At 45.4% G+C, this 14,514-nt stretch overlaps 1 protein-coding gene and 1 non-coding gene across 3 annotated transcripts in view; both read right to left on the reverse strand.

The window, feature by feature from the left end:
* The window catches only part of LOC138957902 (uncharacterized), a 38,166-nt gene that overhangs the window by 9,550 nt on the left and 14,102 nt on the right, over window positions 1–14,514 (reverse strand). For both annotated transcript variants that reach the window (XM_070328941.1, XM_070328946.1), the window contains exons 5-10: window positions 13,040–13,243; window positions 11,325–11,592; window positions 10,892–10,965; window positions 9,522–9,641; window positions 5,213–5,378; window positions 3,910–4,058 (exon numbers count right to left, since the gene is read on the reverse strand). In XM_070328941.1, coding sequence (XP_070185042.1) covers window positions 3,910–4,058; window positions 5,213–5,378; window positions 9,522–9,641; window positions 10,892–10,965; window positions 11,325–11,592; window positions 13,040–13,243 — 981 coding nt within the window. The remainder of the gene's footprint in view (window positions 1–3,909; window positions 4,059–5,212; window positions 5,379–9,521; window positions 9,642–10,891; window positions 10,966–11,324; window positions 11,593–13,039; window positions 13,244–14,514) is intronic.
* On the reverse strand, window positions 12,603–12,679 carry Trnam-cau (transfer RNA methionine (anticodon CAU)). The gene has a single exon. It is a non-coding gene; the product is annotated as a tRNA-Met (tRNA).

Genomic DNA, 14,514 nt, shown 5'->3' on the forward strand with positions numbered 1-14,514 from the left:
AGCTTTATGAGGGCGATGCCCATCTCCTGTCCCTTGCCTTCCCTACCCATAGGGCCAGCTTTATGAGGGCGATGCCCATCTCCTGTCCCTCTCTGCCTTCCCTTCCCATAGGGCCAGCTTTATGAGGGCGATGCCCATCTCCTGTCCCTCTCTGCCTTCCCTTCCCATAGGGCCAGCTTTATGAGGGCGATGCCCATCTCCTGTCCCTCTCTGCCTTCCCTTCCCATAGGGCCAGCTTTATGAGGGCGATGCCCATCTCCTCTCCCTCTCTGCCTTCCCTTCCCATAGGGCCAGCTTTATGAGGGCGATGCCCATCTCCTGTCCCTCTCTGCCTTCCCTTCCCATAGGGCCAGCTTTATGAGGGCGATGCCCATCTCCTCTCCCTCTCTGCCTTCCCTTCCCATAGGGCCAGCTTTATGAGGGCGATGCCCATCTCCTCTCCCTCTCTGCCTTCCCTTCCCATAGGGCCAGCTTTATGAGGGCGATGCCCATCTCCTCTCCCTCTCTGCCTTCCCTTCCCATAGGGCCAGCTTTATGAGGGCGATGCCCATCTCCTCTCCCTCTCTGCCTTCCCTACCCATAGGGCCAGCTTTATGAGGGCGATGCCCATCTCCTGTCCCTCTCTGCCTTCCCTTCCCATAGGGCCAGCTTTATGAGGGCGATGCCCATCTCCTCTCCCTCTCTGCCTTCCCTTCCCATAGGGCCAGCTTTATGAGGGCGATGCCCATCTCCTCTCCCTCTCTGCCTTCCCTACCCATAGGGCCAGCTTTATGAGGGCGATGCCCATCTCCTGTCCCTCTCTGCCTTCCCTTCCCATAGGGCCAGCTTTATGAGGGCGATGCCCATCTCCTCTCCCTCTCTGCCTTCCCTTCCCATAGGGCCAGCTTTATGAGGGCGATGCCCATCTCCTCTCCCTCTCTGCCTTCCCTTCCCATAGGGCCAGCTTTATGAGGGCGATGCCCATCTCCTCTCCCTCTCTGCCTTCCCTTCCCATAGGGCCAGCTTTATGAGGGCGATGCCCATCTCCTCTCCCTCTCTGCCTTCACTTCCCATAGGGCCAGCTTTATGAGGGCGATGCCCATCTCCTCTCCCTCTCTGCCTTCCCTTCCCATAGGGCCAGCTTTATGAGGGCGATGCCCATCTCCTCTCCCTCTCTGCCTTCCCTTCCCATAGGGCCAGCTTTATGAGGGCGATGCCCATCTCCTGTCCCTCTCTGCCTTCACTTCCCATAGGGCCAGCTTTATGAGGGCGATGCCCATCTCCTGTCCCTCTCTGCCTTCCCTTCCCATAGGGCCAGCTTTATGAGGGCGATGCCCATCTCCTGTCCCTCTCTGCCTTCCCTTCCCATAGGGCCAGCTTTATGAGGGCGATGCCCATCTCCTGTCCCTTGCCTTCCCTTCCCATAGGGCCAGCTTTATGAGGGCGATGCCCATCTCCTCTCCCTCTCTGCCTTCACTTCCCATAGGGCCAGCTTTATGAGGGCGATGCCCATCTCCTCTCCCTCTCTGCCTTCACTTCCCATAGGGCCAGCTTTATGAGGGCGATGCCCATCTCCTCTCCCTCTCTGCCTTCACTTCCCATAGGGCCAGCTTTATGAGGGCGATGCCCATCTCCTCTCCCTCTCTGCCTTCACTTCCCATAGGGCCAGCTTTATGAGGGCGATGCCCATCTCCTCTCCCTCTCTGCCTTCCCTTCCCATAGGGCCAGCTTTATGAGGGCGATGCCCATCTCCTCTCCCTCTCTGCCTTCCCTACCCATAGGGCCAGCTTTATGAGGGCGATGCCCATCTCCTGTCCCTCTCTGCCTTCCCTTCCCATAGGGCCAGCTTTATGAGGGCGATGCCCATCTCCTCTCCCTCTCTGCCTTCCCTACCCATAGGGCCAGCTTTATGAGGGCGATGCCCATCTCCTGTCCCTCTCTGCCTTCCCTCCCCATAGGGCCAGCTTTATGAGGGCGATGCCCATCTCCTGTCCCTCTCTGCCTTCCCTTCCCATAGGGCCAGCTTTATGAGGGCGATGCCCATCTCCTCTCCCTCTCTGCCTTCCCTTCCCATAGGGCCAGCTTTATGAGGGCGATGCCCATCTCCTGTCCCTCTCTGCCTGGCCTTCCCATAGGGCCAGCTTTATGAGGGCGATGCCCATCTCCTCTCCCTCTCTGCCTTCCCTACCCATAGGGCCAGCTTTATGAGGGCGATGCCCATCTCCTCTCCCTCTCTGCCTTCCCTTCCCATAGGGCCAGCTTTATGAGGGCGATGCCCATCTCCTCTCCCTCTCTGCCTTCCCTACCCATAGGGCCAGCTTTATGAGGGCGATGCCCATCTCCTGTCCCTCTCTGCCTTCCCTTCCCATAGGGCCAGCTTTATGAGGGCGATGCCCATCTCCTGTCCCTCTCCGCCTTCCCTTCCCATAGGGCCAGCTTTATGAGGGCGATGCCCATCTCCTGTCCCTCTCTGCCTTCCCTTCCCATAGGGCCAGCTTTATGAGGGCGATGCCCATCTCCTGTCCCTCTCTGCCTTCCCTTCCCATAGGGCCAGCTTTATGAGGGCGATGCCCATCTCCTGTCCCTCTCTGCCTTCCCTTCCCATAGGGCCAGCTTTATGAGGGCGATGCCCATCTCCTCTCCCTCTCTGCCTTCCCTTCCCATAGGGTCAGGTAACCATTTCCAGCTAGGCTAACTGGTGAGTGTTTGGAAAAATGGCCAGCGTGAGAGGCAATCCCTTTAACCACTATGCCGCCCTGGCTCTCAAAGAAAGAGAAATAAATGCAAAAGCATTAGCAGTTGACAAAGAAAATTTGGTAAAAAAAATAAAAAGTCGCGTAAGGCGAAATTACTACATTTAGTCAAGCTGTGGAACTCACAGAATGAAACTGAACGTAGTCCGCCGCTAGTGCAAAAGGCAGTGAAAGTGACGAGCCTGTTTGGCGCGGCAGCGGTTGCGCTGTGCTTCATAGCACGCTTTACTGTACCTCTCTTCGTTTTAACTTTCTGAGCGTGTTTTTAATCCAAACATATCATATCTATATGTTTTTGGAATCAGGAACCAACAAGGAATAAGATGAAATAGTTTTTGAAACGATTTTGGAAATTTAATTTTGATCATAATTTTTAATTGTTTTTAATTTTCAGAGCTTGTTTTTAATCCAAATTAACATATTTATATGTTTTTGGAATCAGAAAATGATGAAGAATAAGATGAACGTAAATTTGGATCGTTTTATCATTTTTTTTTTTACTTTTACAATTTTCAGATTTTTAATGACCAAAGTCATTAATTAATTTTTAAGCCACCAAACTGAAATGCAATACCGAAGTCCGGCCTTCGTCGAAGATTGCTTGGCCAAAATTTCAATCAATTTGATTGAAAAATGAGGGTGTGACAGTGCCGCCTCAACTTTTACAAAAAGCCGGATATGACGTCATCAAAGACATTTATCGCAAAAAAGAAAAAAACGTCCGGGGATATCATTCCCAGGAACTCTCATGTCAAATTTCAGAAAGATCGGTCCAGTAGTTTAGTCTGAATCGCTCTACACACACACACACACACACGCACACACATACACCACACCCTCGTCTCGATTCCCCCCCTACGTTAAAACATTTAGTCAAAACTTGACTAAATGTAAAAAGAATGAAGGCAAAAGTATGAGCAGCTTAAAAAGAAAACAGAATTAAAATAAAAATGAAATACAGACCTAAACCTCAACAGTAACAAGAACAGTGATGGTTATTGTAACCAGTCAAAAGAAAATAGCTAGCTACTGGGAGGGGTAACTTTTTTTTTTTTTTAAAAGCACTCCGGCATCGTACGTCTGCAGCCAGTTAATTCTTTCTCTGTAACGTCTTTCTCTTTTTTTCCCTTTCTTTTCTTCTGCTCTTATGTTAACCACCAAGCTAAGAGACACTGACCCTGATTCTGGACGTGAGGATAATGTGTCGAATTCTGGCCATGAGGTCGTCAAAGGACACCTCGACTTCCGGCAGCTTGCTCTGCGTCACCATGTTGGTGCGTGTGTCGTCAGCAATGCTGATGTCATCCATTGTGTGGCCAACGAACTCTGAAAACAACCACCATTTCCCTCGTTTATTTGGGAATAATACATGGTTAACTCTGAAAACAACCTCCATTTCACTAGTTTAATTGGGAATAATATATGGTTAACTCTGAAAACAACCACCATTTCCCTCGTTTATTTGGGAATAATACATGGTTAACTCTGAAAACAACCTCCATTTCACTAGTTTAATTGGGAATAATATATGGTTAAATGATATTACATGGGTTCATTATTCTACAAAGTATTCTTCAGAGCTGTTGTTGTTCACAGAGGATTTATTTTTGCTAAGTGAGTGGCTGCAGCTGGGTTATGGCAACCAGGGCTTCTGTGTGCTGATCAGTCTTTCAGCTGGGTTACGGCATCCAGGGCTTCTGTGTGCTGATCAGTCTTTCAGCTGGGTTACGGCATCCAGGGCTTCTGTGTGCTGATCAGTCTTTCAAAGAAATCCTTGGTGTAGTAAAGTGTCCACATGTTTTCTTCACATGTTCTCTCACATGGGAAGTTCATGGTCCCCCAACAAAACTAAGGCCTTAAATTTGGGTCTGTTAATTATGCTGGGGTCATGGGGTCATGGGGTCCTGCATGACGTGAATACAGTGGAAACCCCCTTTTAAGATTGTCCAATTTAACACTCATCCCTTTTTAAGACCTTGCTTTTTCAGATTTTTAGAGCATGTGTAGATTTACCTCCATTTTAAGACCTGACTTTCTCAGATTTTGGGGGTCTTCTTATTCTTCTTCGTTCATGGGCTTAGACTCCCACGTTCACTCATGTTTTTAGCACAAGTGGATTTTTACGTGTATGACTGTTTTTTCCCCGCCATTCAGGCAGCATACGCCAATTTTTGGGGAGGCATGCTGGGTATTTTTGTGTTTCTATAACCCAACGAACTCTGACATGGATTACAGGATCTTTTCCGTGCGCACTTGGTCTTGTGCTTGCGTGTACACACGAAGGGGGTTAAGTCACTGGCAGGTCTGCACATAAGTTGACCTGGGAGATCGGAAAAATCTCCACTCTTAATCCACCAAGCGGCAGCGACCGGGATTCGAACTCACGACCTTCCGATTAGGAGGCCGACATCTTACCACCACGCCACTGCGCCCTTGGGAGTCTTAAAAGCGGGGTTCCACCTACTGAGAACAGCTCTCACCTTGGTCGACGGCCTGCACAAAGGCGGGGTAGTTGACGTCACCGGTGGTAGGGTCTTCAAACTTGGCCAGCAGCAGCTTGAGGTCCTCGTTGTTGACGTTCATCCCCAGGAAGTGCAGGATGCGGCCGAACTGCAGTGGGGTCACCACTCGGCTGTAGGCCTGGCTCTGCATGACAATAACAACACAATAACAATAACAACACAACCACAATAACAACACAATCACAACACAATCACAACACAATCACAATAACATCACAATAACAACACAACCACAATTACAACACAACCACAATAACAACACAATCACAATAACAACACAATCACAACACAACCACAATTACAACACAACCACAATAACAACACAATCACAACACAACCACAATAACAACACAACCACAATAACAACACAACCACAATAACAACACAATCACAACACAACCACAATTACAACACAACCACAATAACAACACAATCACAATAACAACACAATCACAACACAACCACAATAACAACACAACCACAATAACAACACAATCACAACACAACCACAATAACAACACAATCACAACACAACCACAATAACAACACAACCACAATAACAACACAATCACAACACAACCACAATAACAACACAACCACAATAACAACACAATCACAACACAACCACAATAACAACACAACCACAATAACAACACAACCACAATAACAACACAATCACAACACAACCACAATAACAACACAATAACAACACAACCACAATAACAACACAACCACAATAACAACACAATCACAACACAACCACAATCACAACACAACCACAATTACAACACAACCACAATAACAACACAACCACAATAACAACACAATCACAATAACAACACAACCACAATAACAACACAATAACAACACAACCACAATCACAATCACAATAACAACACAACCACAATAACAACACAATCACAATAACAACACAATCACAACACAACCACAATTACAACACAACCACAATAACAACACAATAACAACACAATAACAACACAACCACAATAACAACACAATCACAATAACAACACAACCACAATAACAACACAACCACAATAACAGCACAATCACAACACAACCACAATAACAACACAATCACAATAACAACACAACCACAATAACAACACAACCACAATAACAACACAACCACAATAACAACACAACCACAATAACAACACAATAACAACACAACCACAATAACAACACAATCACAACGACAACACAATCACAACAACACAATCACAACAACAACACAACCACAATAACAACACAATAACAACACAACCACAATAACAACACAATCACAACACAACCACAATAACAACACAACCACAATAACAACACAATCACAACACAACCACAATAACAACACAACCACAATCACAACACAATCACAACACAACCACAATTACAACACAACCACAATAACAACACAACCACAATAACAACACAATCACAACACAACCACAATAACAGCACAATCACAATAACAACACAACCACAATAACAACACAACCACAATAACAGCACAATAACAACACAATAACAATAACAACACAACCACAATAACAACACAATCACAACACAATCACAACACAATCACAATAACATCACAACCACAATAACAACACAACCACAACACAACCACAATCACAACACAACCACAATAACAGCACAATAACAACACAACCACAATAACAACACAACCACAATAACAACACAATAACAACACAACCACAATTACAACACAACCACAATAACAGCACAATAACAACACAACCACAATAACAACACAACCACAATAACAACACAATCACAACACAACCACAATAACAACACAACCACAATAACAACACAATCACAACACAATCACAACACAACCACAATAACAACACAACCACAATAACAGCACAATCACAACACAACCACAATTACAACACAACCACAATAACAGCACAATCACAACACAACCACAATAACAACACAACCACAATAACAACACAATAACAACACAACCACAATTACAACACAACCACAATAACAACACAATCACAATAACAACACAATCACAACACAACCACAATTACAACACAACCACACTGCTATCAGTTTAAAATCTAACACTGATCTGATTAAGACAAATGCAGTACAGTGGGACCCCCCCCCCCCCCCCAATCCTCTTTGTAAGACCCCCAACTTAAGACTTCCCCCTTTTTAAGACCTTGATTTGTCAGATTTTGTGTTCATAACCTCTTACCATTACTTAACTCATTCGCTGCGTGTTGGAATTGGAATTCCGACAGCTGTGCTTGGCGTTGCCAACACATCTGAAGTTTAGTTCCGACGGATATCACGAAGTTTTAACGGTGTGAACGGCCCCGCTGACCAAGGGAAACAACCCCCGCAATAAACTTCTATCTGTCTACAGTGGAACCATTCACTGTAAACAGTTCCTTCCCTTCAATTGTTGGGAATAATGTTTGATTATTTTTACCGTGTACGACCCACGTGTTTTCGACATTTCCAAGATGGCGGATCGTTCTACGACAAGACGCATCAGCTTGAGAAGAGCGCTAGAACTCATTATGCAGGACGGCTCCGATCTTGACATTAGTGATAATGATAGTGGAGATGGTGTTTCAGATTCTAGTGACGGGTTTGTGCCTATGGACGACGATTTTGGTGACGATTCTGACATTATGAGTGACAATGAAAGTGTCGGTCATGACATTGTGTTTGATGCACCCACTGACATTGATACTGTAGCGACAATGATGTTGAGCAACCAGACGCTGGCGCTATTCCAGTTATGTTCGACGATGAAAGTGACACTGAATGGATGGAAGACTGGACACGGTCCCTGAAGAATTTTCACGTGTCGGCCCCCTTTGAGGGTGGCTCAGGTCTAAATCTTCCAGAGAACTTTGAGGCCACGCCCACTCCTCTGGACTTCTATCAACTGATTGTTACACCGTCTGTAATGAAGCTGTTCAAAACGGAGACCAACAGGTATGCGAGAACCACGTGTGATGAGAAAAAAGCTGCTGGAGGGCTGTCAGCAAGATCAATATTCAACACCTGGACGCCGGTCACACTGGATGAGATGAACACATTTCTGGCAATTTTAGTGCACATGGGACAGGTCAAGAAACCACAAATAAACGACTACTGGTCGACTCGCCCTGCTCTCTCCACCACAAGTGCCAGGTGAACTTGTGTATCACACCTTGTTTCAAGGTGTGGCACACCATGGATAAGTACCATATTTGAATTGGCTGTAAACTGTACACTGTGGATGGATAATGCAGGGAGACTGAAGACAATGTGCTAGTGTGTGTGCATGAACAGTCTTCTACAGCTTGCGCCAGTAAGACTTCAGGATTCAATATCAAGTTCTCATGTTTGACACTCACCAGTTCAACTCTAATTAACAGTACTTTTTGTTTCTGATTCACCAGCAACACTCTGATTCACCAGCAACACTCTGATTCACCAGCAACACTCTGATTCACCAGCAACACTCTTGACATTTGAAACAGTGCATATCAGCTTGATATTTTTAGAAACAGAACTGCAACAGTGAGTTACTGGTGTTTCATACAAGAACAAAAGAGTTTTTTGTGTGGGCTTCAAATTGGATATTTTGTCTGGATATGAAGACAACAAAAGGTATGTACTTTCAAATGTTTCATATATTTTCTAAAAGAGCAAGTTCCAAACTTTGCAAAAATATAAAGGTATGTAAGGTTATCTTGTGTTGTTGATTTTTAATATTTTTTTAAAAATGGTTCAAAATCGTGCATCCGGAGGGAACACAGGGGAGACAATTTAGACACGCCCTGAATGAGTTAAAGACTCCCTCCGTTAGGCAAAAAAAAAAAAGTTGTATGTTTCTGGTCACCCGACCCTACCTAGTTTTTTCCCGCCGACCCTAGACTTTTTTTTATTGCATTTGCAAAAAAAAAGCGTCAAAACAAAAGTAACAGACGGCAGACGACACAAGGGGGATAACCCCGCATCCCTTTTGTCTCATTTGTTTTGTAATGTGTTGTCTTTCTCTTTGTATAGTAAGTCCAGTCTCTTTGCGTCACTGTATAGTTATTTTCTACCCTGACCAAAAAAACAAAAAAATCCCTATTTTTTTTAGCCATGTTACCAGAAACATACAACTTTTTTTTGTTGGCCTTAGGACCTGATTTTTGTCTGATTTGAGAAGGTCTTCAAAGAGGGGTTCCACTGTACATGCAATGAATGCGTGACTTACTCTGTCATAGTCCTTGAAGTAAGGGTACATGAGGAGACGACGGCGACGACATTTCTCACTCAGTTCATTCAGCACTACCTGCAGACGGCCCTCTTGTACCGGGGGCAGTGGCTTCAGCCCCTGCAGATAGAAGAAATCCGTTGGTTGGTGGTGGTGGTGGTTGTTGTTGTTGTTGTTGTTGTTGTTGTTGTTGTTGTTGTTGTTTGTATTTTTTTTTTTTTTTTTTTTTTGCTGTCCTAACACCTGTTTCTTGCCCTGGTGTGTTCTCACACTGCCCTGCCCCAGTATCCACTGCTCCATCTGTTGGTTCTTATTTATTGAAATAACTTTGATCTGTCTTCCTTCCTCCATGTTGCCCTTTTTAGTAAACATACATGAAACCATTTTCTGTCCACACTCTCTTTCTGTCTCTTCGTATGCGTATGCCTGAGCACCTTATGTGGAAATACATACACACACTAATGTCCATTAGAGAGAGAGAGAGAGAGAGAGAGAGAGAGAGAGAGAGAGAGAGAGAGAGAGAGAGAGAGAGTGAGAGAGAAAGTGAGAGAGAGAGTGAGAGAGAGAGAGAGTGAGAGACATGATCTATCGTGGATTCATATCCTGAATCTGTGTATGCACACCCAAGCAGGTGCATTGTGGTGAAAGCTAAGCATGTGTGTATCTACCTATCTGTGTGTCTGTCTGCTTGCCTGCCTCTGAGTGCCTATCTGTCTGGCTATGTGCCTGTCAATCCTCTCTAAGTATAAAATCACATATACTCTATGTGTCAGCCTATCCAGCGGTCCCCATCAGGGCTGGACCTAGTGTATGAGAGGGAGGAGCTTCCAATGAGCAGGCATGGGAATTGAAAAAAGTAAAAAAGGCTGAAAATGTGTAAGTAATAGCAAAGTCGACGACGCGAAGCGCCTAGCCCTGCTAGGGGGGTTCGTGGGGCGTGGGGGCATGCCCCCCCCCCACCCCCCCCCCCCCCCCGGAATTGTTTTTCTCCAAATAACCCACATGGTGCAATTCGGTTTCATCTTAGCTCCAAGTTTTTCATTAAATTGAGTTGTTAGAACCAATTTTGCCACCTTTTTTTTCAGCGGACACTTTTGCTTTTTCGGCAGAACAAAAAAATAACTCGGCGGAAAATTGCCTTTCGGCGGACAATTCCCATGCCTGAATGAGGCAGGGGGTATGTGGGGATGCTGTGCAAATTAAAAATATGAAAGGAGATTTTGGGCCTCTTCTTGACAAAAACGTACATTTACTAGGTAAAGGGTTGGGGTGGGGAGGAGGGCGAGGCTCCCGGAACACGGGACACCCCCCCCCCCCCTTCCAGCCCCGATTCAGACCTGCCCATTGTGCATTGTTGTAGCTGTACATACCCTGAAGAGTGTGCCTCGCAGAGGTCTCTGCACCACCTCTGTTGGTTTTTTCTCTAAATGAGGAATTGTGAAAGCTGAAAAAAGCATCATAATGCTGTTAGAGACAAACAAACCGGTGGAACAGGTTTCAGCCTAAAACAGTTAAGTAAACAGTGACAATGCACTGCTTTACAAAGCATTTGAGTATAACATTCCAGGTTTTACAAACAGAAATATTTTCCCTCTTCCTCCCCCCCCCCCCCCCCCCCTCCAACAAAAATTACTTTGCAGTTAATTTAAGTTGATTTAATCACTTAAAATACTTCCAGATGCACATTAAAAATTGATTAAGGGAACAAAGATAAGAGTAATGTATCAAAAATTTCCCATTATGACTGAAGCAGCTAACTATAGTTAGAATATGCATGTTTTACAAACACATCTTCACACTCACTGTTTTCGAGCATGTCGCAGAATTCCCTGTATCGCACTCGCCCATCAGAAACACGGTAAAATTCCACGATTTTCTGAATCTCTGGGCGACTGAGTTGAGCTTCCTTCCCGGCTGCTAGTACCAGGCCACAGATGAACTGGTTTTCAGTGATGATACCGCTGCGGAGCTTGTCGTGATCTTTGAAAAACTCCAGGGAGCGAATTCCGTTCTTGAAGATGGCCACTTGCAGCTTGTTGAAAATTTCATTGAGGGCAGGGTCATTGGAAACCTGTTAAAGAACATAAAAATGCTTGTGAAAATCATGGTTTTGTTTAGTTGCAAAATAAGAAATGAACAAGAATTAACTCCCCTCTCCTACCCCTTTCCCAAAATACACACAGACACACACACCAGGTCCCCCACACGGTCTACTCCTTGTCGTGGGGTGGGGGCTTGAGTATCTCGATAACCCGGAGAGCTATGCCAGCCGGAGCAAATGCTCCTGGTAGGGCCACCCATGCTGGACAGGTCAAAGGATAGAGGTCAGACTAAGCTAGACCAGCTCCCCCATGAGTCTAAAATGGTTTGCGTAGGGTCAACACCCCTGCCTAGAAAAAGACTACGTTACAGAAGCATCAACGACAAATATCCAAGACACATGCCTGGAGGAGGAAGGGTCTCCATCAAGGAGATCTATGACGTCCAACAGTGAAAGCCGAAAGGAAGCTGCGAGACCGACCCCCCTTCTGACCACCAGGCGAACAAGGCAAGCCCTGAAGTGGAATCCACAAGGGAAAAGGAAGAGAGGCCGGCCGCGCAACAGCTGGAGACGAGACACTGAAGCAGAGATCAACAGGCAGGGGAAGACCTGGAGCCAGATCGAAAGGGCAGCCCAGGACCGTGTCGGATGGAGAATTGTCGTCGATGGCCTATGCTCCCCCGGGGGTTCATAATGGCCTAAGTAAGTAAGTACACACACCAGGTAGCTGAGTTAGTATTGGACTTGTGAACCCACGGTCAAGGGTTCCAATCCAGGCCAGGATTTTTTGTTTGTTTGTTTGTTTGTTTGTTTGTTTGTTTGCTTAACGCCCAGCCGACCACGAAGGGCCATATCAGGGCGGTGCTGCTTTGACAATTAACGTGCGCCACACACAAGACAGAAGTCGCAGCACTGACAGGCTTCATGTCTCACCCAGTCACATTATTCTGACACCGGACCAACCAGTCCTAGCACTAACCCCATTATGCCAGACGCCAGGCGGAGCAGCCACTAGATTGCCAATTTTAAAGTCTTAGGTATGACCCGGGCGGGGTTCGAACCCACGACCTCCCGATCATGGGGCGGACGCCTTACCACTAGGCCAACCGTGCCGGTCCAGGCCAGGATGGACACACGACAATCTAATGTGCACAAGACCAAGTGCGCACGGAAAAGATCCTGTAATCCATGTCAGAGTTCAGAGGGTTATGGAAACACGAATCGGCGTATGGCTGCCTGAATAGCGGGGTAAAAAAGGCCATACACGTAAAAATCCACTCGTGCAGTGAGTGAATGTGGGAGTTTCAGCCCATGAACAAAGAAGAAGAAGAAGATTGTGATATAAGCACAGGTGGCTGATAACACCTAAACACGCACACACCTGGGTAGCGCCACTCGTGTTGCTGCTAGCTTTCCACTGGGAGGAAGCGACCCGATCCAAGCAATGGGATAATAAAGTGAATGAAATGGAACCTACCAGAAGAGGAACCTGGTCAATGTCAGTCTGCTGGATCGTCGGAACCATTCCTTCTTTGGTGACAAAGTCGGTGACAGCAATAACGTCGTGGTGAAGGTTTAGATAATTCATCATGCCAGGTCGCGCTGGGTCGCGGTATTTCTCCACAAGCAGTTTCATCTCTTCCTCTGCCACGTCGGAGGGGCCAGGGAAGTTACGGTAAAACTGAAAAGAAAAGGGAGATAGTTTACAGCCAAATTGCATGGAGAAACTGGTATATCAATGTAAAACAAGGTTATGGTAAGGATCCTGTCTAGTCCTGTGATAATGATAGTTTTTAGCGGTAAATTTTAGCTAAAGCTGACGGCAATTAACCTATTTGGAATCATGTTATTATTCCTGTTAGTGTACATATGCGTGCGCGAGTGTAGTAATGCTTCGTATAGTATTTTTATCTGTTGTCTTATTATTTGTTTTGTCTTTTAATGTGCACCACACTGAAATTTCTCTGTATGAGATAATAAAGTATTCGTATTCGTATTCGTATTCGTATTCCCTTCCAAACAGTTGAATTTCTCTTGCAAAATGGTTTTGATTCAATCTTTTTCAAAGCTAAACTCAAGAAACAAATAAAAATAACAAAAGATGACCACACCACAAAACACACACTGAAAACTAACATGTGCACAAACACACACACACACACAACCTGAGTATAACGAAAATTAGGCACTGCCATACGTTCAGACGGACACTGATGAAAATAAAGACTCCTCGATTATTCAGGTGAGTCAAAAATACTAATAACAGGGTAAATCTTGCAGGAAACAAAAGACTAAATTCGAAAATGTTAAAAGTAAATTTTCATTTGATTAATATACTTACCCGAATCACATTATAGCATTGACACAGTCTGAGATGCTAAGGTCTGAAAAGGCTACCCGTCTAACATTTTTAAAGGGAAGCAACCCCATCACCAAAAGAGCTAAAAATAGCCATGGTAATGAGCACATACTCTGGGAGTTACCTCCCATTGGTGTGTACTACGTCACTACCTCTATCACCACGTGTCCAAGATCATACCGCTTTAAAGAAACTAAAAAACCATAAGCGGGGAAGGTGGGAGGGCATAAACTATGTGATTCGGGTAATTATATTAATCAAATGAAAAGTTACTTTTAAAATTTTTGATTAAATTACATATTCTTACTCCGAATCACATATAGCAGATAGCTTCAACAAGGCGGTGGGAAAGAAAAATCTAACTCACTCTAAAAAAAAACTTGCCAGAAACTGGCCCGCTGCCAACAAGTCAGGAAGGGCCCGGTGGGAAAGAAAAATCTAACTCACTCTAACACCCTTGCCAGGAACTGGCCCGCTGCCAACAAGTCAGGAAGGGACCCGAGAATCGTCCTGATTGACAGCCGAGATGTCTCTCAGGCAAAACTTGCTAAAGACAACTTCAGAGAGCCAGTAAGCTGTGCCCAGCACTTCGT

The sequence above is a fragment of the Littorina saxatilis genome, linkage group LG2 (genome assembly GCF_037325665.1).
Source record: "Littorina saxatilis isolate snail1 linkage group LG2, US_GU_Lsax_2.0, whole genome shotgun sequence".
Lineage (NCBI taxonomy): Eukaryota > Metazoa > Mollusca > Gastropoda > Littorinimorpha > Littorinidae > Littorina > Littorina saxatilis.